Genomic DNA, 20,678 nt, shown 5'->3' with positions numbered 1-20,678 from the left:
AAAAAATCAATCTCTCTTTCTTCTCTAGTGGAAGAAGGGAAAGTTTGGGGCAAGGCAGGTGAAGGGTGTTTGTTTAGAGAGGGGCCACAAGAGAAGCGGGTTGGTTGGGGGGGAAGGGGAGGGCGGAAGCTCCCCCAGTCAGCAGGGTAGGTAGGCAGCCTAGCCATAACTTCTTTCTGACTTGCTCCCTTTTGGCAGAGGCCAGAGTGGGTGGGAGACCATCGAACAGAGCAGGTAGAAGGAAGGTGTGAGGAGGGGGAGGCCATGGAGCTCACCATCCTTACGGGGTTGGCTTTGTGTCTGGTGGGCCTTTCAGGGGAGGCTAGGCTGACCATGTGGCGGCTGACCAAGGAAGAGCCAGGGAGGAAGGAACCAACCAAAGAACCCCCACTGCTAGCATCGGAGCGGCCCGACTTGGGTTCCCGTGAAGGTGAGGAGAGGGGATGCTCAGGATCCCAGAGCTTTGGGGTATGGGACCGAAGCACATGTCGGGGATCCTGGGGAAGGAGCACCTAAAAGGGTTCTCCTGGCAAGGTTCACTTGAGAATCCAAAGCCAGAAGCCAGTCCCTGAACAGTTCTTCATTGAATAAGGCCCCCCCCCAGAGTGAGGGGCTCCTTGCAAGAGAAAACCTGCTTCCTTCGAGGCTGGGGCTCCCAGACTAGCAGCGTGTGGAGGGGGGAACAAGGCAGAAATAAGCTGGGAGCACCAGTAGATGGTGTTATGGAGCCTCAGAAGAAGTCCCCTGGGGAACAGAGGTCACCAGGCAGGAAAGGCTTCTGGGAGGAGATGGGGCAGTAGAATTGGGATAGGCAGAAATTAGTAGAGAACAGAAGACAGGGCCTTCCACCCAAAGAAACCAATTAGGGCCTGGAGGGAGGAAGGAGCGTGGGCAGCGAGGAGACTACCCTGGCCAGAGCAGGGGGAGGCTACATGGGTGTAAGGGGACCAATGGGGGATGTAGGAAGAACCAGATCGTGGAAGGCCTTAACTACCGCCAACCGGCCACCACATCCCCAGGAAATGACTGCCCTAGCCATTGACCAGGGGGCTGTTGTTGGCCAAGGAGACCAGTATAGGCCAGTATAACTAGATGGTACCAACCGCCCCCAAAGGTGCGGCACAGACAGTCGCGTTCAAATCACATTTCGGGAAACAGTGTCATCAGAGACGGATGTAAGTGTGTTCCCCCTCCCCCAGCTTTAAGTGATGCCTTAGAGAGACAGTGTGCAGTAGTGAAGAGAGGGATGGACCTGAGGTCATGAAGACCCAGGTTCAAATCCTGCCTCAGATGCACAAACAGCCATGTGACCCTGTGCAAGTCGAATCACTTTTCTGAGCCTCAGTTTCTTTATCTGTAAAATGAGGCTAATAACAGCCCCCTGCATTTAAATGGCTTTGCAAACCTAAAGCACTTACAGAAATGAGAACTGTGATCGCCCCCTTCATGTCCTCCATGTTTCACATGTGTATTTTAAGGAATATTTGTTTTAAAATGACATCTACCAGAGAGGACTAACTCTTACTCTCTTGGTGTTTCAAATGGGATCTCATTTTTATTTTTATTTCTCAACAACTGCCTAAGGAATGTTGTCAGGGTCTTTGTTTCCCTAATTTACAGATTGAGAAAATGAAGTTCAGAGAGGGTAAGCCCCCCTCCTCCAAATGGATTCTAAGGGTCCAAGGTCACTGGGGTAGGGAAGAGGAAATGAAAGGGCATCCTTCAAGGCCTTGCCCTATCCTGGTGCCCCTGGAGCCCTTAGATTGTCAGGGAAGAGGGGAAGGATGACTTTTGCCACACAGCCCTGGCCTTCCTCTCACATAGGCCTCCCTGATCTCTCGAGTGGGTGCCTGGGAAGTGAGAGAGGGGGAGAGAAGGGGACAAGGAAGTTGCCTCCTCCTTCCTTCATTTTCATCAGGGCAGAGTTCAGTCTGCTGTGGACTGTGGCTCAATGTCTCCTGGGTGAATTGATTGGACTTGACACAGAAATGGTGGGAGGAGCAAGAAGAGTTCCTACCAGTTTCGGTGACTCCTTCGTTCTCATATCAGCTCCATCCTGGTGGTAAAGGGATGCCAACCAGAGCTTGCCCTCCTTGGCTGTGAGCCAGGCCCCCCTCTGAGAGGCTGTTCATATTAAAAAGGTTGATAAGTGGCTTCCAGTCTTTGAAGGGCTGCCCCACATAGGGAGGCCTCAGACTTGCTCTCCTTGGCCCAGGGGGTAGAACTCCAAAGGGCTTACTTTAGGCTTGCTGTCAGGCAGTGAGGCCTGGCCTGACTTGGAGTGGACTAGTCTACTTTCTCCTTGGAAGTCTTCAAACAGAGACTAGATAACTACTTATCTAGCCTGTCCTAGTAGGGGTTAAACTTGGGGGGGGGGGGGGCGGTGTTGCACTGAGATCCCTTCCAACTCTGAAATTCTATAAGGCAGGTGGGATCTTGAACTGTTTTCTGCCCTTCTCTGTGACTCAGTTTCCTCATCTATAAAATGATGGGGTTGGACTTGATGATTTCTAAGATTCCTGCCATCTCTAGAGAATGCATAACAGAGCAGTGGGGGAGGGAGTAAGACCAAGAGAACCAGGAAAAAGAAAAGAGAAAAGGAGAGGAAGGAGCAAAAGAAGGGAGGCAGAAAAGCGCCATCCTAGGATGCTTTGGGGCCACCACAAAGTGGCAGGTTGGATTTTCACCTCTGAAATACTGGTTATATGACTCCTCCCCATCCCAACCCCCAACCTCACCCTTTCCAGTCTGAGCCTAGATTTTCAACAGGACAATTTCTGAGACAGTCCCCGAGGTGACGTAGCCAACCTGCTTGGCTGTGTCTTGACGTCTGGCCAAATCTAGTGTATCCTTTTACAGGGATGTTGAGGCCCGTGCTGGAACGAAAGCATCGAGCAAAGGCTATGGAAGAGGAGACCGTGCCACCAGGAGCTGGCCACCTGAAGGTCAGGAAAACTCCTAAGGGGGGTGCCCACAGCCATGGAGAGCTCAGCCAGGCCCCAAGGTCAAGTGGCAAATCGCCTGCTCGGAATCACAAGAAGGGGCTCTCTCGGCGTAAGATCCATACTCTAAGGCTCAGGGAGCAAGAGGCCAAGCCAATCTATCTGAAACCGGAAATGGGAAAGAAAAGGGAAGGGAAGGTAGAGCCCTTACCACCAGCCATTAACCAATCCAGGAAGAACAAGACACTTCCTCTAGAGGTAACTGGCCTCAAAGAAGAGAGGAAGAGCAGGAAGCTAGGAGGTGGGGACTCCAAAAAAGCTGATCTCAAGAGACAAGAAGCAAAGAAGACGATCAAAGGTAAGGAGACGGCAGGACCAAGAGATGGAAGGACATATGGGGAGGTGGATCTATTGTAAAGGGGGAAGTTCTCTGCAGGATGAAAACGCCAACAATGAGGAACTCTGCCCCCCCCCCATTCCCCAATACAGCATCAACCCCAGGAATTGGGCCACCATTAACCTGTTTAGGCAAATCTCTCAAGGGACCTCCTAGGTCTCAACCAGAGAGAGAGCCAAAGGAGGCTGAGGTTTCATGAGGAAAGCTGAGATCTTGAGGCTGGGAGGGTGACATAGTAGGGAGCCTTGGGCAACCAGAGATGGATCCCAGGACACTAGGAAAAGGGACCAGAACACAGTGGAAGGGAAAAAACCTCAGCCTGGGAGGGAAGGTCCCACAACTTCTGACCATCAGGACACTTTCACCAACAACCCCGATGCTCCCTCGGGAAGAGTGTTGTCAAGACCCAAGCTTTGTTGCCTCTGTGATATAGAGGCCTTCCCAACAAAGAGATCTCTGGCAGCTGGCTCCCATTGTCCAGACCTCAGGCAGCTTGGCTCATCAGCAGGCACCAAGACACCCACTTCCCCAGGGGACCTCAGCAGCGAAGGAACACAACCCCAGACCCACAGAAAAAGCCCCCCAGAGACAGCCGAAGCCTAGAGCAGCACGAGACCCCACCTGTCTTCCCCTCGGTCCCTTTTTCCCACCTCCAACACTATAACATTCTCTTTCGGAACTCTCAAAACGGCCAGTCTCAAACAGTCTTTATTTGCTGCCTGTAGTCATCCCAGGCCCAGGACCGGAGCTAATCTGCCTTCCCAGCTAGGCTAACACCCGATCCAAAATCTAGAGGAGGGAGGACCAGAAGGCCATTCAGTCCAGCCAGACCTCCCACCCCCAAGCCCAGGTTTCACAGCTGAGGGAACTGAAGGCAGAGGAGGGGAGATCAGGATCAGGCCCCGGTCGTCTGACTCTGGAACCACTACAGTTATCCCTTCCATATCGTGACTTTCCCCACCATATATCACAGGTTGGCACAAGAAATTAAATGGGAATTTGGGAGGAGTTTCACAGAAGCCGCAGATGACATGGAAGGCCAGCAGGTGACACAGAAAATGTTTAGAAACTCAGGAAATGGGGAAAAAAAAGAAACTCAGGAAATGCATAAAATTGATGTATTTAGTAATACAGAATATCGACAGCTTTTCTCTTTTAACAGCGTGATAGTTCTGATTTCTTCTCAGGCACGAAGGGAAGGCCAACACATTTTACGTGGATTTTCCAGATCGCCGGGGCACCCCACTCCTCGCTCCCTCAATGTACTCTTCTCCCCATCTCAGGGTGCCCCCCAGGATTCTCCCGGCCCTGCTCCTGATGGTGGTGCTGGGTTGCTGGGTGCCATTGACCAAGGCTTTCCTCACTCTGGGCCTCATTTTCGAGGGGGCTCGTAGAGTTTGGGGCTGCTGCAGCCTCCTCGTTTGTTGCCCTCTGACTCTGTCTTCCTCCTCAGCTGTCACCTGGCGATTACAACAGAAGGCTGAAGGCTGGGGTCAGAACACCAGAGACCTGGAGACCAACTGGAAGAAGTCGGGGCCCAGCCGCGGTGACACTCCCCTCCTCCTTCGGCCCATCATCTTTCCATCCCTGGGTCCTACTGAGGAGATTATACCCTCCCTCCCAGCCATGTGCCACTTGTCTGAGGCCAGCATCTCCTGTGGAAATGCCAAAATGAAGGTGATTCCACCTCTCAGTGACCCAGGCCTCAAGACCCTCTACCTGTCAGGTAAGCAGCAAGGGCTCTAGGGCTCAGGCCCCAGAGGCACCGCAAGGCCAGAGGCCTGGGCTCTCACCTTGATTAGGCTACAAGGTGGTTGGGTCACCTTGGGCAAGGCCTTTGGGGGCTCTGGGACTCAGTTTCCTCCTCTGCAAAATGACAATAAGAATCACAGCCCTTCTTACCCACAAAGCAGTCTAAGGATCAAACGAGATAGAGAAAGTGTTTGGGGCACAAATCACCATCCAGACGCAGGAAGATATTGTTAGATTATTGTTTTCATTACTGTCATTAACAATACTTCCCCTTGACATCCTTGTGGGGTTGTGTATCTAGAGCCAGAAGAGACCACAGAACCCCTCACTTTACAGATGAGAAAACTGAGGCCAAGAGAAGTTAGGTGACCTACTCAAGGTCACACAGCTGGCAAGCAGTAGAGAGAGGATTTGAACCCAGAGCCTTTGACTCCAAATTCACTGTTCTAGTGCACTAACCCTACCCCACAAGTCTGATGGGCATCCCGCTCAGACATTTCTAGAGAGCTTTAACGTTTATAAAGCACTTTTCAACGATTACTGTCCTGGAACTCTACAACTGCCCTGTGAGGGAGGTAGAATGCATATTAGTCTCATTTTCTGTGTGGAGAAACTGAGTTTCAGAAAGGACAAGCGAGGCGGCTAAGTGGCGCAGTGGATAAAGCACCGGCCCTGGAGTCAGGAGTACCTGAGTTCAAATCCGGCCTCAGACACTTCACACTTACTAGCTGTGTGACCCTGGGCAAGTCACTTAACCCCAATTGCCTCACTAAAAAAAAAAAAAGAAAGAAAGAAAGGACAAGCGATGTGCCCTGAGTCCCACAGCTACTAGCTGAGGCAAGACTTGAACCCAGGTCTTCCAGACTCCCAAGTCCAGCACCCTGGTTGTCCACATGGGGACCAAAGTCCTGGCTCATCTGATCAAATGGAAGGGCTTCCAATGTGGGCTGGGTAGTCTGATTTCCCAGTATAGGCCTTGTTCAATCTGAAGAGGCCCAGAGCCCCTTGGGGACCTTGGTGCTGGTGAGCGCCGGCTATTCTACAGACTAGCCAAGCCTAGCAGGCTGAGCCTTCTTATCAGAAGCCAGGTGGGCTGGCGCCACGGGGCAGTGCTAGCAGTGGGGAGAAGAAACAGTTTTGACACATAGGATGGTAAAACGTGGTGGGGGGTTCTTTTTATTCCCTAGAGAACGAAATTTCCAAGATCCCAGCTGAGACCTTCAATGGTGTGCCCAACCTGGAGTGGCTTGATCTGAGCAAGAACAAACTGGACACCCAAGGCCTGCATCCTGATGCCTTCAAGGCACGTGAGCCTAGCGGTCCCTACTTAGAGAGCCACTGGTTGAGGGGAGGGGAGGGGAGGGCCCTGGAGCTGTCCTGAATGTCCAGGCATTTCATGTAGTCTGATGGGAAGGGTCTGGGGGTAAAGCCAGGCCCCTTTCACTTAATAGCTCTCCTACCAGCCCATCAGGGGCCGGAAACTGCACCATTGGAGCTGCATTCTTTTGGCTTAAGCCTGATTCCATGACTTACCCAAGGCACTGAAGAAACAGAGGCCATTGAAAAGGGGGAGGTTGGGGGGCAGGGGAGACAGCATGGTGAGGGCTTGTCAGTCAGGAGTCCTGGCTGGCTGTGTGACTTTAAGTAATCCTCCTCCTCCTCCTCCCCTTCCTCTTCCCCCTCCCCCTCCCCCTCCTCCCCCCTCCTCCTCTCCCTCCTTCTCCCCCTTCTCCTCCTCTTCTTCCTCCTCCTCCTCCCCTTCCTCCTCTTCCTCTCCCCCCTCCTCCCCCCTCCTCCCCCCTCCTCCTCTCCCTCCTTCTCCCCTTCTCCTCCTCCTCCTTCTTCTCCTCCCCTTCCTCCTCCTTCTCTCCCCCTCCTCCTCCCCTTCCTCCTCCCCCCTCCTCCTTCCCTTCCTCTTCCTCCCTCCTTCTCCTCCCCCTCCTCCTCTTCCTCCTTTTCCTCCTCCCCCTCCTCCTCCCCCTCCTCCTCCCCTTCCTCCTGCTTCCTCTTCCTCCTCCCCTTCCTCCTGCTTCCTCTTCCTTCTCCCCTTCCTCCTCTCCCCCTCCTCCTCCCCCTCCTCCTCCTCTTCCTCCTCCCCTTCCTCCTCCTCCTCTTCCCCCTCCTCCCCCTCCTCTTCCTCCTCTTTCACAGTAAGAATGTGGGTATAGCCTCACCACTGTAACCAACAGTTGCCCAGTCCCTAGAATACCTGTAATATGCTCTGCTGTCAGACCACATGGAGATTTGCCTCAGAAATCATTTAGTCCAACCCACTTCACAGAGGGGGAAAATGAGGCAGAGGTGTGGAATGACTTCCCAAAGGTCCCACAGCTATTAGAAGGCAGAGGCAGGCTTTGAACCCAGGACTTCTGACTCCAGAGCCAGCACAATGGCGATGGTGGTGGTGCTGCTGCTGCTACACGCATTTCCTATGGAAGACCCAAGTTTCTTTCTCTCTCTTCCTCTTCCCTACCCCGTTCTAGAGCAGGGCTTAAACTTTTTCCACTCACGACCCCTTTTTACCCAAGAACTTTTTACACGACCCCAGGTATTATATGTATATAAAATAGGTCTATGTAACCTCTTACTGTTGCCAAAGTTGTTGCCCCCTGCCCCATTCAGTGACATGACCCCACATGGGGTCGTAACCCATGGTTTGAGAAGCTTTGTTCTAGATTGCCCTCATAGGGAACACAAAAGTTTTAGCTAGTTACCAGTTCTTCAGTATTGTATCTTCAGCACAGACAAGCACAGGCAAAGCCCCGTATTATAATGACCAACACCAACTTGGAATTCATACATTGTTGGAATACTGATGGTTAATATTGATATGGTCACTGAAGCAACCTCCCAAGAGGCAGGCATTATTCTCATGCCCATTGTATAGGTGAGAGAACTGAGGCTCAGGGGAAGTGCTCTCCCCAAAGCCGCTCAGAGAGTACATAGTGGAACCATTGGCCTTTGGACTTCTGATGTTGTAGACCCTCCACGCCACCGCCACTGCCACCACCACCGCCACCTCTCTGGCTTCCAGCCTCTGAGCAGCCGACATTTGTCCTTCCACAGAACCTGACTCGGCTGAAGCGACTGAACTTGGATGGAAATTCTCTTTCTGCTATCCCTGAATTGCCATCCTCTCTCCAAGAACTCAAGGTCAATGACAACACCCTCCGTGGCCTCCAAAGGACCAGCTTCCGTGGTGAGGGCAGAGACCACAAGGGGCATCTGTCCCCACCTCCCCCAGGGAAGGATTGTAGAGTATTTTTTGACAAAGACAGGGAGGCTAGTGCCCCTGGTTGGGGGGGGGCGGAGTATAGAGCATGGGGTTGTGGGAAGGGAGAACTGGCTTTGGAATCAGGGGAGCTTGGCTTCAAAAGCTGGGCCTTTGGACAAGTCAAGTCCCCTCCCTGGGCCTCAGTTTACCCTCTTTGTTTCTGTAAAATGAAGAAGTTGGATTGAATCCTTTCCGGTCCTGGGTCTCTGACTCATCACTGGATAAATCCTTAGCAATGAACAGATCCTAAAGGGGAGCATTCTGGTCACAGACTTGGAGACACAGCTTGTCCCTCCTTTTCTGCACCTCTCTCAGGGCCCTCATGTGGCTGCATTGCTCATGGGCCAAGGTTCACTAGGGCTCTTTTCCCCAGGACTTGCCAAACTGTTGACTCTGGAAGCCGAAGGAAACCAGCTGCATGATGGGAACATCTATCCGCTGGCATTTCAGCCTCTGAAGAGCCTGATGTATCTAAGACTGAACCGGAACCACCTCCGAGGCATCCCCCAGGGCCTGCCTGCTTCCCTGCAGGTGAGGGCCAGAGTCCTTCCGAGGTCAAGGCTCCTTGGGAAGGGTGGGGCGGAGGAGAGGGGGAGCCCGGTGAAAAGATGAGGGAGGCCCCCTCCCACCACACAGCAGGGCAGCCCTGGACACTTGAGATTTCCCAACAGTCTGAGTGCTTCTTACTTTAAGCAAAGCTGATGCACGCCCATCCAAAGTGACCACAGAGAAATTAGTGAGTGAGGAGACATTTTACAAAAGGATTTCCCTGATGATAATCAGCTTTCCCAGAGTGCTGTTGAGCAAAAAACCAAAAAACCAAAAACCCACCACCTCATGCTGTGTGAAGAGAACATTAGATATGGAGTCATGGGAACTACTAGGCTCAAATCCTACCTACTATCTGGGTGACCTCTTGACATATCACTTCCCCTCCCTGGGCCTCAGTTTCCTCCTCTGTCAAATGAGGGGGTTGGGCTTCCAGTCCTAGAGCTAGGCTCCAATGATCCAAATTCCCTTCCTCAATAGGTAAAGAAACACTTCAGTTTGTTGAAGGAAACTACATCATATCAAGAGCATCCCTGGGGGAGGAAGGTTATTTTTTTTGTCAAGGTAGCATTACCCTTCCTCACCCCATCTTCTCGCTCTTGCTTATTGCAGATCAGAGCTGGATCAGTTCCACCCTGATCCTCTCATTTTCCATATGGGAAAGGAAACTTAACACTTGCTTTGGAGCCCAAAGAGTTGAGTTCAAGCTCTGGCTCTGCTCCCTTAATATCTGGGCCCTCAGTTTTCTCATCTGTCAAATGAAGAGGGATGGACCTGCTGACCTCTGGGGCTAAGGGCCGCAGCTCAAGGTTCTAAGAGCTCCCTGGCAAAGGGAGGCTTGAACCCCAGGTCTCCTTTCTCCCAGCTTTGTCTGCTGCACAAGTCAGGCTCCTTTCAATAGGACCCACCCCCCCTTCCTAGGACACTGAAGATAGGGCTCACTTTACAGACATCTGGGCTCCACCCGATGCTTTTTTAAGGACACACCTGCAGGACAGAGCCTCCCATCCTCCTCTGGCCCCAGAACTCACTGGCTGCTGTGGGGTGATGAGGGGCGAGGTCCTGCCCTGGAGTTTGGGAGGAGAGGCCCTGGGCCTCTGGGGTCTGAGGGAAGGGAGAAACAGGAGCCACATCCAATGTCAGCCCTGAAACGCCCACCGTGCTTCCTCTCCAGAATCTGTCCCCCTTCCCTCCGCCTCTTCTGTTTGCCTTGGATAGCTGCATGCAGGACATGCTGAATGTTGTTTGTGGCAGCCGGCTCTCTCCCCTGGCACCAGGGTGAGGGAGCGGGATACAGACCAGGGTCTGTTCTGCAGACCAGGCTCTTTTGGAGCCAAAGGTGGGGCGGAAAGAGGAATAGCCTGAGAGGGCCAAGAGACCTGAGTTCTGGTGCTGGTTCTAGCACTAACCAGAGAAGAACCCAGAGGAACCCAGAGCAAGTCAGTGCTAGAACGCAGACCAGAACTCAAGTTTCCCATCCCAATGGATTAGCTGACCTCTAAGGTTCTTCCTCTCTCTAAATCCTCTCATCTATGGTTCTCCCTGGGCCAGAGGGAGGGCAGGGACACAGGAGGGTCTGATTTCCTAGAGCAAATGTATAGCTCAGGGCGTACCTAGAGACTGCAAGAGAAGGCTGGGAAGCAGCATGGAAGGGTGATGTGGGAAAGGACCTTGAGAGGCCAGTTGGTCCAAAGCTCTTATTTTAGACAGGAGGAGGCTGAGGCCCAGGGAGCGGAAGCAATTTGCCCAGGGGCACAATGGGCTCCTAGATCGAGAGCTGGAGGGAACTCCCATATTTTACAGAGGAACGAACTGAGGCCCATGAAAGGATTTGTCCATAGTCACGCAGGTAGTAAGGCAGTAGAGGCAGCTCTTGTCCTTGACCACCAAACCCCAGAGTCAATAAGAACTAGGAAGTATTGGTGGGTGGATGGTCATCATTGGTGGGTGGATAGACGATCACTGGTGGGTGGATGGACATCACTGGTGGGTGGATGGACATCATTGGTGGGTGGATGGATAGCATCACTGGTGGGTGGACAGACGATCACTGGTGGGTGGATGGACCGTCACTGGTGGGTGGATGGACAATCACTGGTGGGTGGATGGACATCACTGATGGGTGGGTGGAAATCATTGGTGGGTGGATGGACCATCACTGGTGGTGGATGGACATCATTGGTGGGTGGATGGACCATCACTGGTGGGTGGATGGATGACATCACTGGTGGGTGGATGGACCATCACTGGTGGGTGGATGGACCATCACTGGTGGGTGGATGGATGACATCACTGGTGGGTGGATGGACATCATTGGTGGGTAGATGGATAGCATCACTGGTGGGTGGATAGATGATCACTGGTGGGTGGATGGACATCACTGGTGGGTTGATGGACCATCACAGGTGGGTGGATGGACCATCACTGGTGGGTGGATGGACATCACTGGTGAGTGGATAGCAGGCATCAGCAACACTCAGAACCTAGGTAGTAACATGGGACTGGAATCTTGCTCCTGGAGAGTTGTAGAGCAGCCTTCTGGTGCCAACCCCAGGCCCTCTTTTCCCCATCCCCTCAAGTCATCAGGAATGCATGTGACTTGGTGTAACTTGGTCTGTAGCTATACAAAAGGTCACCCCTCTGTCTCCCTGCCTCACACTTTCTGCCCTCTTGGGGCTGGGCGGGGTCTAGGAACTACACCTTGACAGCAACCACATTGAAGAAATAAGTGAGCGTGTGTTGAACAAGTCCCGGAGCTTGAGCCTGCTGGTACTAAGCAACAACCGAATCCAGGAGGACCACATTGCCCCCCGAGCATGGATCGACCTCCCGTGAGTGTGGCTCCCCCAAACTCCCCTCTTCCCATTTTAGGAAAAAGGAAAAAATTGAGGCAAGTGGCTTGCCCAGTCACACAACAATTAAGGATCAGAGGTAGGATTCAAACCCAGGTCCACACTTTGCTGACACTTTGTGCCACTCCATGATGCCCACAGAACGGTACTTTATCAAAGGAGCTCTCAGTAACTCCTTTTACCTCAACTGACAAATGTGGCCAAGAGGTTGCACTCCAAAGCTCTGCTGCATCTCTCCTAGTTCCTCTGGTGGTCAACAATACTTCTACGTGACAGCTGGTCCAGCCAGGGCTCAGGCAGTGGTTAAGTCCACGGAGCAGGGCTGTTCTGGGGAACTGTCACCCCCAACCTTCAGGGCCAAACCTGAATCTGGGCTTTATTAGATATGGACCCAGACCTGCCAAGTCTCCCCACATAGCAGTCTTCAAGACTTTTCTAGTTCACCCACTGCCCAAAGAGTGTCATACAAGCAAGGGTGTACTAGTAGACATTTAACAACCATATCTCCCCCCAAAATATACACTTTTCTGTTTCATCTACATTATTAACATTTTCTTCATCACTTTCTTAAGCCTAGGCAATCAATAAAGCAACCCATGAAGCCCTGATTTGTAGTGGTTGCCACTTGGATGGCTCTCCCAAGCCGCAACTTGCATACCCTGGGGCCCTTCTTCCCTGACCTGGGCCCTTTCTTCTACTCCACGATCACCCCAAATCTATGATTCTCCCCAAACAAATGAACATTTACCAGGGATGACTTGAGCTACCATGATTCAAAAGTTATAGCTGGCCTTGAGTAAGGCAGAATGTGCAATGGAATGAGTATGTGCCACAGCGGGAAGCAGGTAGAGATAGAGACAGTTGGAGGGAGAGAGGGAGAGAGGGAGACAGACCCTTCCCACCAAACTTGGAGTAATGAGAGCCGAGCTTAAGTCTCAGCCATGCAACCCTCCGGGGACCTCCTTTTTCCCCCCTCTCTCATGAGGGGGCTGAACTAAATGGTCTCTACAGTTGTTTCCAACTCTAATTCTGGACTCATGCAGTAAGTATACAGTAAGCACTTAATAAATGTTTATCAATTGATGATCCTATCCTATGATGTTATGATCCATCCAAGACCTCCAGAGTTCCTTTCTTCCCCAACCTCTCCCCTTCCCTCCTCTTTGCCCCCAACCTTGCTGCCCCAAGGTAACTTGGGATTGGTCTCATAGGATCATAGGCAGGATTTAGAGCTATAAAGTAACCATCATTTAGTCCCGCCTCTTCATTTCAAAGTTGAACAAACTGAAGCCCAGAGAGGAAGAAGGCAGCGGTCACACAGATCCTCTAAATATTCCCATTTCCTCTATGACAAGACCAAAACCATGTGGGACTGGCAATTGAGAAACAAGGGATATTTCCACACATGTGCTTAGTTTGAGCCACAGCCCCATTCTCCCCAAGCAGTATACCCAGCCCGTCATCATCATATCTGTCTTGCTTCCTTGCCACCTCTATTCTGCCAGAGTTGAAGGTGACAAGTGGCTTGAGACCAGGTGCAGGAGAGCCAGAGCTAAAGGCTCTTCTGGTTGGCCCAGACTTAGGGCAGGTCAGTGGTCCAGAAGTTTAGAAGAAGGAAATTGGGAAGGAATAAGAAGTCAGGAATCCAAGCTGGAAGGATGGGGCCTGGTTTCTTACCTTCTTGACCCAATGAGATGTCTATTGTGTCCCTCTGTGGTCTCAGGCCTGTCTACTCTAAGACTGGTTGGCAAGTAGCTGGAGACAACATCCCTCTCCCCTTTGGCTCAGTATCAAGCTCCACCATTGCTTCTGAGCCTGAGCCCACTAGATAGGTCTTGATTTCACGGTACCCAGGTGCTTTGCCTAGGCCTCTATGCCTTGTCTTCTGGCCTCCTGCTGCCTGATCTCCTATCTATGTACCTTACATACTGTGACCTTTGCTTTATTCAGCCTTAGTAGACCTCCCTGGACTTGACCTCATTGATGTTGCTGTTCAGTTGTTTCAGTTGTGTCCAACATTTTGTGACCTTATTTGGGGTTTTCTTGGCAGAGCTACCGGAATGGGTTGTCATTTCCTTCTTCCGTTCATTTGACATATGAGGAAACTGAGGCAAACAGGGAGAAATGATTTGCCAATTATTGCTAGTAAGTTTCTGAGACCAGATTTGAACTCGGGTCTTCCTGACTTCAGGCCTGGCACTCTATCCACTACAGCTCCACCTAGCTGCCCCAGACTTCCCCTCAGGTCCTGCTGATTTATAGCATCTACCTACTGCCCTCCTGTCTAGCCGTACTCCCCCTCTCATTTCAAGCCTAAGGAATTTGGGGTGCCAAGGGATGTCTCATCAAAGGTTTAAGAATATTCCTCTCTGTTCACTAGAGGGGGAGAGTCTGGATGCTAGGGGACCAATCCAAAACTGTTACAATAGGCCAGGGAAAAGGCAGTGATGGCCTGAACTAGGGCATTGAGAGGGAGAGTGAACAGGAATGGGTGGATGAAGAACACATGGCTGGACTTGGTGCCTAGCCTAGAGAGCTAGGGACAAGGAGAAAACCAAAGATTCAGGGCAGGAAGGAGGTGCTGATCTACTGATTCCCAGAGAATCAAACCTCCTGCCCAGTATCCTTGTTCCATTCCAGGAAAAAGTTACCCAGAGCTTTGGGGTTCAATTATTATTTTTTTTCTCTTCCCCCTCCTCGCCAAGTGAGGCAAGAGAAAGCAGACACCAATTTTGGTAGAAGAGAAACCCCACCCAATTGCTCCGTTGGCCCGCTACGCCCATTGTGCGGTAGGGCTGGCCTCCCTTGTAGGATTCCCAGACAAGCCCTGGCAGCAGGCCCCTCAGCCACCCTCATCTGGCCTTCCAAATGCAGGGGGCTGTGGTGGTTGGGACAAAGGGCTAAGCAGAACTGACCATCCCAGATTCACAGCACCCCCAAACTGGCAGGGGCCTCAGCAACCATCCAGCCCGCCCTATCCCATGGCATTGTTAACAAATGTCCATCCAGTCTCTGCTTAAGGATATCCAGGGATGGAGGGTGGTGGCGGGGGGAGATAGAAAGGAGTGTCTCCTCTCCCTCCTAAAACAGCCGATTTGGGACCATCAGCCCCAAATCTGCCTCTCTACAACTTTCTTCATCACTCCTCAATGTGCCCTGTCTGACCAAGTAGTGATAAGTCTTTCTTCTCCCACCAGCCTCCACCTTCCCAGGAACAGGAATTACCCAAGCCAGTCCAGTAACTTTTTTTTTTTAAGTGAGGCAATTGGGGTTAAGTGACTTGCCCAGGGTCACACAGCTAGTAAGTGTTAAGTGTCTGAGGTCGGATTTGAACTCAGGTCCTCCTGACTCCAGGGCCAGTGCTCTATCCACTGCGCCACCTAGCTGCCCTCCAGTAACTTTTTAAAGTGCTCCAGAAGTACCTGTTTATCCTGTTAATTCTAAGTTATCCTTAGCTATTCTCCTCCTTTTATTTTGTGTTTGTTTTGGGGCTTTTGGGGGGGGAATGAATGAGGGTTAAGTGACTTGCCCAGGGTCACACAGCTAGTAAGTGTCAAGTGTCTGAGGTCGGATTTGAACTCAGGTCCTCCTGAATCCAGGGCTGGTGCTTTATCCACTGCACCACCTAGATGCCCTATTCTCCTCCTTTTACTAGACTAGTTTGATTTATGATTTTAAGCCCATCTAGCCTTTCCCACTATTAATCTAGATTTGATCAGATTTCCTCAATTCATGTCACAGGTGAGAAAATCCACAATTTGCTCTTGCCGCCTCCTCTGTCATGAAGTAGTCTGTGTGCCTTGGGTCACCTCATGTCTCTGTGCCCTCTCTTTTGGAGGTCCCTTCAAAGGTCCCTCCCAGCTCTAGATATGCCCGATTTTTCCCTCTTCTCTGGCTCGCAATTCTTTCCTCCCCTCCTCTTTATTGTTGTTGTTGTCTCTCAGTCGTTCGGTCGTGTCCAACTCTTTGTGACCCCATGGACTATGGCATGCCAACATTGTCCATGGGGTTTTCTTGGCAAGGATACTAGAATGGTTTGCCATTTCCTTCTCCTGTCCTCTTCCATCAGGGGGAGGCTAAAGAAGGGAGAAAGAGCGGGGAGTTGGGATGGAAGGAATACAGCCAAGGTGGGATGCCTGAAAGGTGTCCCCCTCATACCATCCCATCTCATCCCAAAGTATCTTCCTCACGGCCCATCGCAGTGCCTGAAATGATACCATTTGAGCTTTACTTTTTAGGGGTACCCACAACGCCTAGCTCAGGCTCTGGAGCCAGGAGACTTTGGGGCTGAGGAGAAGGGGTCAGGAGGGGTACCCGGGGAGCAGAATGGAATGGGAGAGGTCTGCCAGTTCCCAGATTTTGTTTGTTCGACTTGAGGACAGACTGAAATCCAAGAGGAAAGAGAAGGCAGACAGAGGAAAGCTGGTCACCACCTGTTTTGATTTCCATGATCGGATACTGCCTTAGCTACTTCCATTTGAATAATCCTCCAATATCTTTCTAACCCCTGGGGCAGCCACAAGGGTTTTGGACCAGACGGGCCAGGAACAGGCACGGTTGGAAGCATCTGCCTTCCTTGGGTCAGGTGGCAGACCCAGATGAAGTCAATCCTCTGCCTGGGGAGTTCTCACCAAAGCAAACTCAAGTCTCTGAACCCCAACTTGGACCCTGAATAATAAGAGCTAGAGCTCATATAGTACTTTGAGACTGATACAGTACTTCAGACTCACTATTTCATTTGTTCCTCACAACACCCCTGGGAAGTCGGCACTATTATTACCTTATTTTACAAATGAGGAAACCGAGCCTCAGATTGGTTAAAGGAGTGGTCCAGCATCACAGAGCTGGGAAAGCGGCTGAGGCAGAATTCAAACTCAGGTCTTACTGAGCCACCTAGCTGAACCTAAGATAGCTGGTCCACCTGACGCTCTTAGTTAGGCCTTGGCTCTCAGCTTCTCTACTTGAGGAAGAGACAAAACAATGGGGGCAGGCAAATGGGTGCCCAGATAACTAGGGGAAGGAGCCTATGATGGACCAGACATGAGGGTGAGACAGGCAGAGAGGAGGATGACTGTGGTTAGCGAAAGAACCCTTGGGTATTAGAGCTGAAAGGGGCCTTACTGCACACCTAATTCGACTTCCTTGCTTTACTGATTGCAAGGGGGAAACTGAGGCCCAGAGAGGGAAGGGACCTGCACAAGGCCACACAGCTTGTAAGTGGCCAAGCTGGGATTCAAACCCAGATCTCTTTACCCCCTGGGCATGTTTTCTATTATACCTGTTGCCACTAACTTTTGAAGGTGAGAAGAATGAGAGAAGAAATGTAGGATGGAGAGAGCAGGAGAAATGTCAACATCTACCGTGGGAGGGGGAAAGGAAAGGCTTCTGGGTATGGGGATTCAGACAGAAAGAGTAGAGTGTATATGTATGTGTACATGCATGCATGTGTATGTGGTGTGTATAGATGGTATACAGTGTGTGTGCTGTGTGAGTGTGTGTGTATGTATGTGCATGTGCATATGCATGTAGTCTATACATACAGTGTTGGTGTTGTGAGTGTATGTGTGCACACGTGTGTGCACATGTGTATGCATGTGTACATGCATGCATGTGTATGTGGTATGTATAGATGGTAGACCGTGTGTGCTGTGTGCGTGTGTATGTATGTGCATGTGCACATGCATATAGTCTATACATACAGTGTTGGGGTTATGCGTATATGTGTGCACGCATGTGTGCACGTGTGTACGTATGTGTACATATGTGTGTGGTGTGTATAGGTGTATGCAGTGTGTACACTGTGTGAGTGTGTATGTGTGTATGTGCATGTGCACATGTGTATGTGTATATATGCTGTTGGGGTATGTGAGTGTATGTGTGCACACGTGTGTGACTGTATGTTTTGTGCCCTGAGAGTCTTCACCCCATGCTTTCTTAGACTCGGTGACTGTGCTGGGGATCTGGAGGGAGATAGTTAAGGCTCCCCCTCTGCCATATTCCTGAAGCCACCATCTAAATGGCAGGGCCCCATAAGGCCCTAGGTGACAGTGGAAGCCATCAGGGGCGGAGGTCAGAAGGTGCTTCTTCAGTACATCCCTTCCCCCATTAGGAAGCCTGGCTCCTTCAATTCCACCCTGGTCCCCAAGGTCTGGTTCCCATTTTGTCTACCTCATTTGCTCTCTCCATTAGAAAACTGGAGTCACTGGACCTGTCCCACAACCGCCTAGTCCATGTGCCCTCCTTTCTGCCTCGCGGGCTGCGACGGCTTATGCTCCATCACAACCGGATTGAGCGCATCCCTGGCTATGTCTTCGCACACATGAAACCAGGCCTCGAGTTTCTGCACCTTTCTTACAACAGCCTGCAAGACGATGGCATCCACAGCGTGTCATTTCTTGGCCTGCGCTGGTCCCTGGCAGAGCTGCTCCTGGACAACAACCAGTTGCAGGCCATTCCCCGGGGCATCCTGGGTCTCAAAGGCTTGCAGGTGCTTCGGCTCAGCCACAACAAGATCAGGTATGCCAGTGGGAGACGCCTCCTTCGCAGCCCCCCTCTGAGCCCCGGCTCAACCTGCCTACTGGGGAACAAAACATTATCCTCTCCAGAGCCAGCCCCAAGCATGAGACCGCCTGGCAGGGCATGCTGCTCACTAGGGTAATATTTGGCCATGGCTACCTGGGGGCTGGGAAGGTTTCTCACTCAAAGATGATGCTCCTAAGATTCCTGGCCTCTTCTTCATGTCCCCCCTGGTTCCAGGGGCCAAAATCAAGAAGCACAAGAGACAAGGCTGACATCAAGGTCCAATTCTGACCCAACAGCTGAGAGCCAGAGTCAGAATGGGGCCTGGGAAATCTATGGAGAGAGAGCAGAGAAGGCAGGGAACAGAACAAGGATCCCAGGGCAGACAGAAGTCAAGGCAGACCACAGTAGGAAAACTACCAGTATAGGTTTTTTAAAGGTTTAGCACTGGCAAAAAATCTGAGCATATAGACATGGGTTTGAGCCAAGAAGGGAGGAATGGTCTGGGCCTGGTGTCCAGTATTGAGGGCCCGGGTCAGACTCCTCCTCTCTATGACTCTGGGAGTGTGTATACTCTCTCTCTCTCTCTCTCTCTCTCTCTCTCTCTCTCTCACACACACACACACACACACACACACACACACACACACACACACACACACACACACATTTCTAGCCCCTCTCTGACTCTCTCCAACTTGCAAAGTCTCCTTTTATGTTAGACACTCCCAAAGTGTATGTACAGTCCTCATGGCCAGACCTAATTCAGGCCAGTCTAGTAGTTGGAACTGGAGGAACACAGTAGTTCCAGAGAGGGGCGGCCTAGCCTCAGCCCCATCATAGCCATTTGCTGCTCCCTCTTCTTCCTCCTCCGCCCTCTTCCCTTGGCCCCTTCTCAGCTCTCCCCTGTTCTTCCTCCCACAGACACGTGCCTCTGAATTCTGTCTGTGACACTCGGGTAGCACAGGACTCGAACCTCATCTCCATGCACCTGGAGAACAACCTCATCGATCGGCGCAGGATCCCACCCACAGCCTTCTCCTGTATCAAGGCCTACGAGAGTGTGGTCCTCAAGCCACAGCAGGATGAGGAGGAGTATTAGCCTCCTACATCCTAGGCCTCTATCTTGGGTGCTCCCCCCCACTGGGAGGGGTCTGCTTCTCCTTTCCCTTTTCCTTTACTCCCCACCTTTGGCCACTCTTAGCCCACTTAGTCCTCCCCCCAGTCAGCCATCATTAATTCAGGCTTTTCATGGAGGATCAGTGAATGCTCCCTTTCTGCTGTCACTCAGGAAAAGACAAGGCTTGCTGAGCAAGTGGAGATCCAAAGGGGAATGCTTAGTTCCCCAGACAAACTGAGTGATCCCAGCAGACCCTAGCCCCCTACCCCACAACCTCGGGCTTAGCCTGATTTGAGTTACTGTATATACTTGAATGAAATAAAAATACATATCATTTAAAAGATGGTCTAACTCACCAGGCCTATCTTCACTTCATTTTCCATTGTCTCTCTGTGGGCCCTCATGATTTCCTAGATGGCCTCCATTGACATCTAGTCTAGATTAAGAACTCAGTGGCCTCCCCTAATTAGGGGTAGGGATGGGGAGTGTCTCTTTGACTTCTGTGAGAGCGGGAACTCCCTCTACCAATGCAGGTCAGCCTTTCTCTTCAACTTCTGCCCTCAGAGAAAGGTATGGGGCATTGAAAAGTTAAGTGACTTGACCAGGGTCACACAATCATGGTGTGTCGGAAGTAGAACTCCTGGCTTCAAGACCAGCTCTCTATCCACTATATGCTTCTCCTAATTAGTCCAAATGAATGAGATGTGTCCCTGTGTCAGCGCAACCTGCTGTGTGACTTTGGCTAAGACCATAGGCTCTTAGTTCTAGAGCTATAAGGGACATTAGGGCTCATCTTGTCCAACCCTCTCAATCTACAGAAGATGAAATGGAAGCACAAGGAGGGGAAGGAGAGGGGAGGGGAGGGAAAAGGGGAGGGAAGGGGGAAGGAAAGGAAGGGAAGAAGAGGACAATACCTTGTCCAAGGTCAATAAGCATTTATCAAGCACTGCCTATACAGCAGGCACAGTGCTAAATGAGGATGCAAAGGTACAAAGGAGAAACTCTCTGCCCTCAGAGAGTTGACATTTTATCCAACATGTTTATATAGAAACATTTAGAACTTACTAGCTGTGTGACCCTGGGCAAGTCACTTAACCCTCTTTGCCCCACCAAAAAAAATGCATACATACATATATATACATATTTTATATATATACACATATTTTACATATATATAATATATATATATAATCAATACAGGAGGCTTTATAGGGGGAGGCAGCTGGGAGGTTCATGTATAAAGTAGCATTTTACCTGGGCTTTTGAAAGAAAC

The 20,678-nt window shown here is 51.2% G+C and overlaps 1 protein-coding gene across 1 annotated transcript; it reads left to right on the top strand.

Moving 5' to 3' along the window:
• Positions 1 to 264: 264 nt before the first annotated feature.
• Positions 265 to 19,387, top strand: LOC122733363 (extracellular matrix protein 2-like). The gene is made up of 9 exons (XM_043973685.1): positions 265 to 430; positions 2,860 to 3,300; positions 4,793 to 5,065; positions 6,279 to 6,394; positions 8,158 to 8,290; positions 8,739 to 8,896; positions 11,606 to 11,745; positions 17,956 to 18,282; positions 19,210 to 19,387. The coding sequence occupies exons 1-9, from the start codon at positions 265 to 267 to the stop codon at positions 19,385 to 19,387; spliced, it is 1,932 nt and encodes a 643-aa protein (XP_043829620.1).
• Positions 19,388 to 20,678: the final 1,291 nt, after the last annotated feature.

Source organism: Dromiciops gliroides, chromosome X (assembly GCF_019393635.1).
Source record: "Dromiciops gliroides isolate mDroGli1 chromosome X, mDroGli1.pri, whole genome shotgun sequence".
NCBI lineage: Eukaryota > Metazoa > Chordata > Mammalia > Microbiotheria > Microbiotheriidae > Dromiciops > Dromiciops gliroides.
Note: the sequence above shows the minus strand (reverse complement) of the source record. Positions and strands in the feature narration are given on the sequence as shown.

Coding starts and splice junctions, on each gene's coding strand:
- LOC122733363 (XM_043973685.1), top strand. CDS start 265: ATGGAGCTCACCATCCTTACGGGGTTGGCTTTGTGTCTGGTGGGCCTT. Junction 6,395..8,157: donor TGCATCCTGATGCCTTCAAG/GCACGTGAGCCT, acceptor GTCCTTCCACAG/AACCTGACTCGGCTGAAGCG. Junction 11,746..17,955: donor CGAGCATGGATCGACCTCCC/GTGAGTGTGGCT, acceptor TCTCTCCATTAG/AAAACTGGAGTCACTGGACC.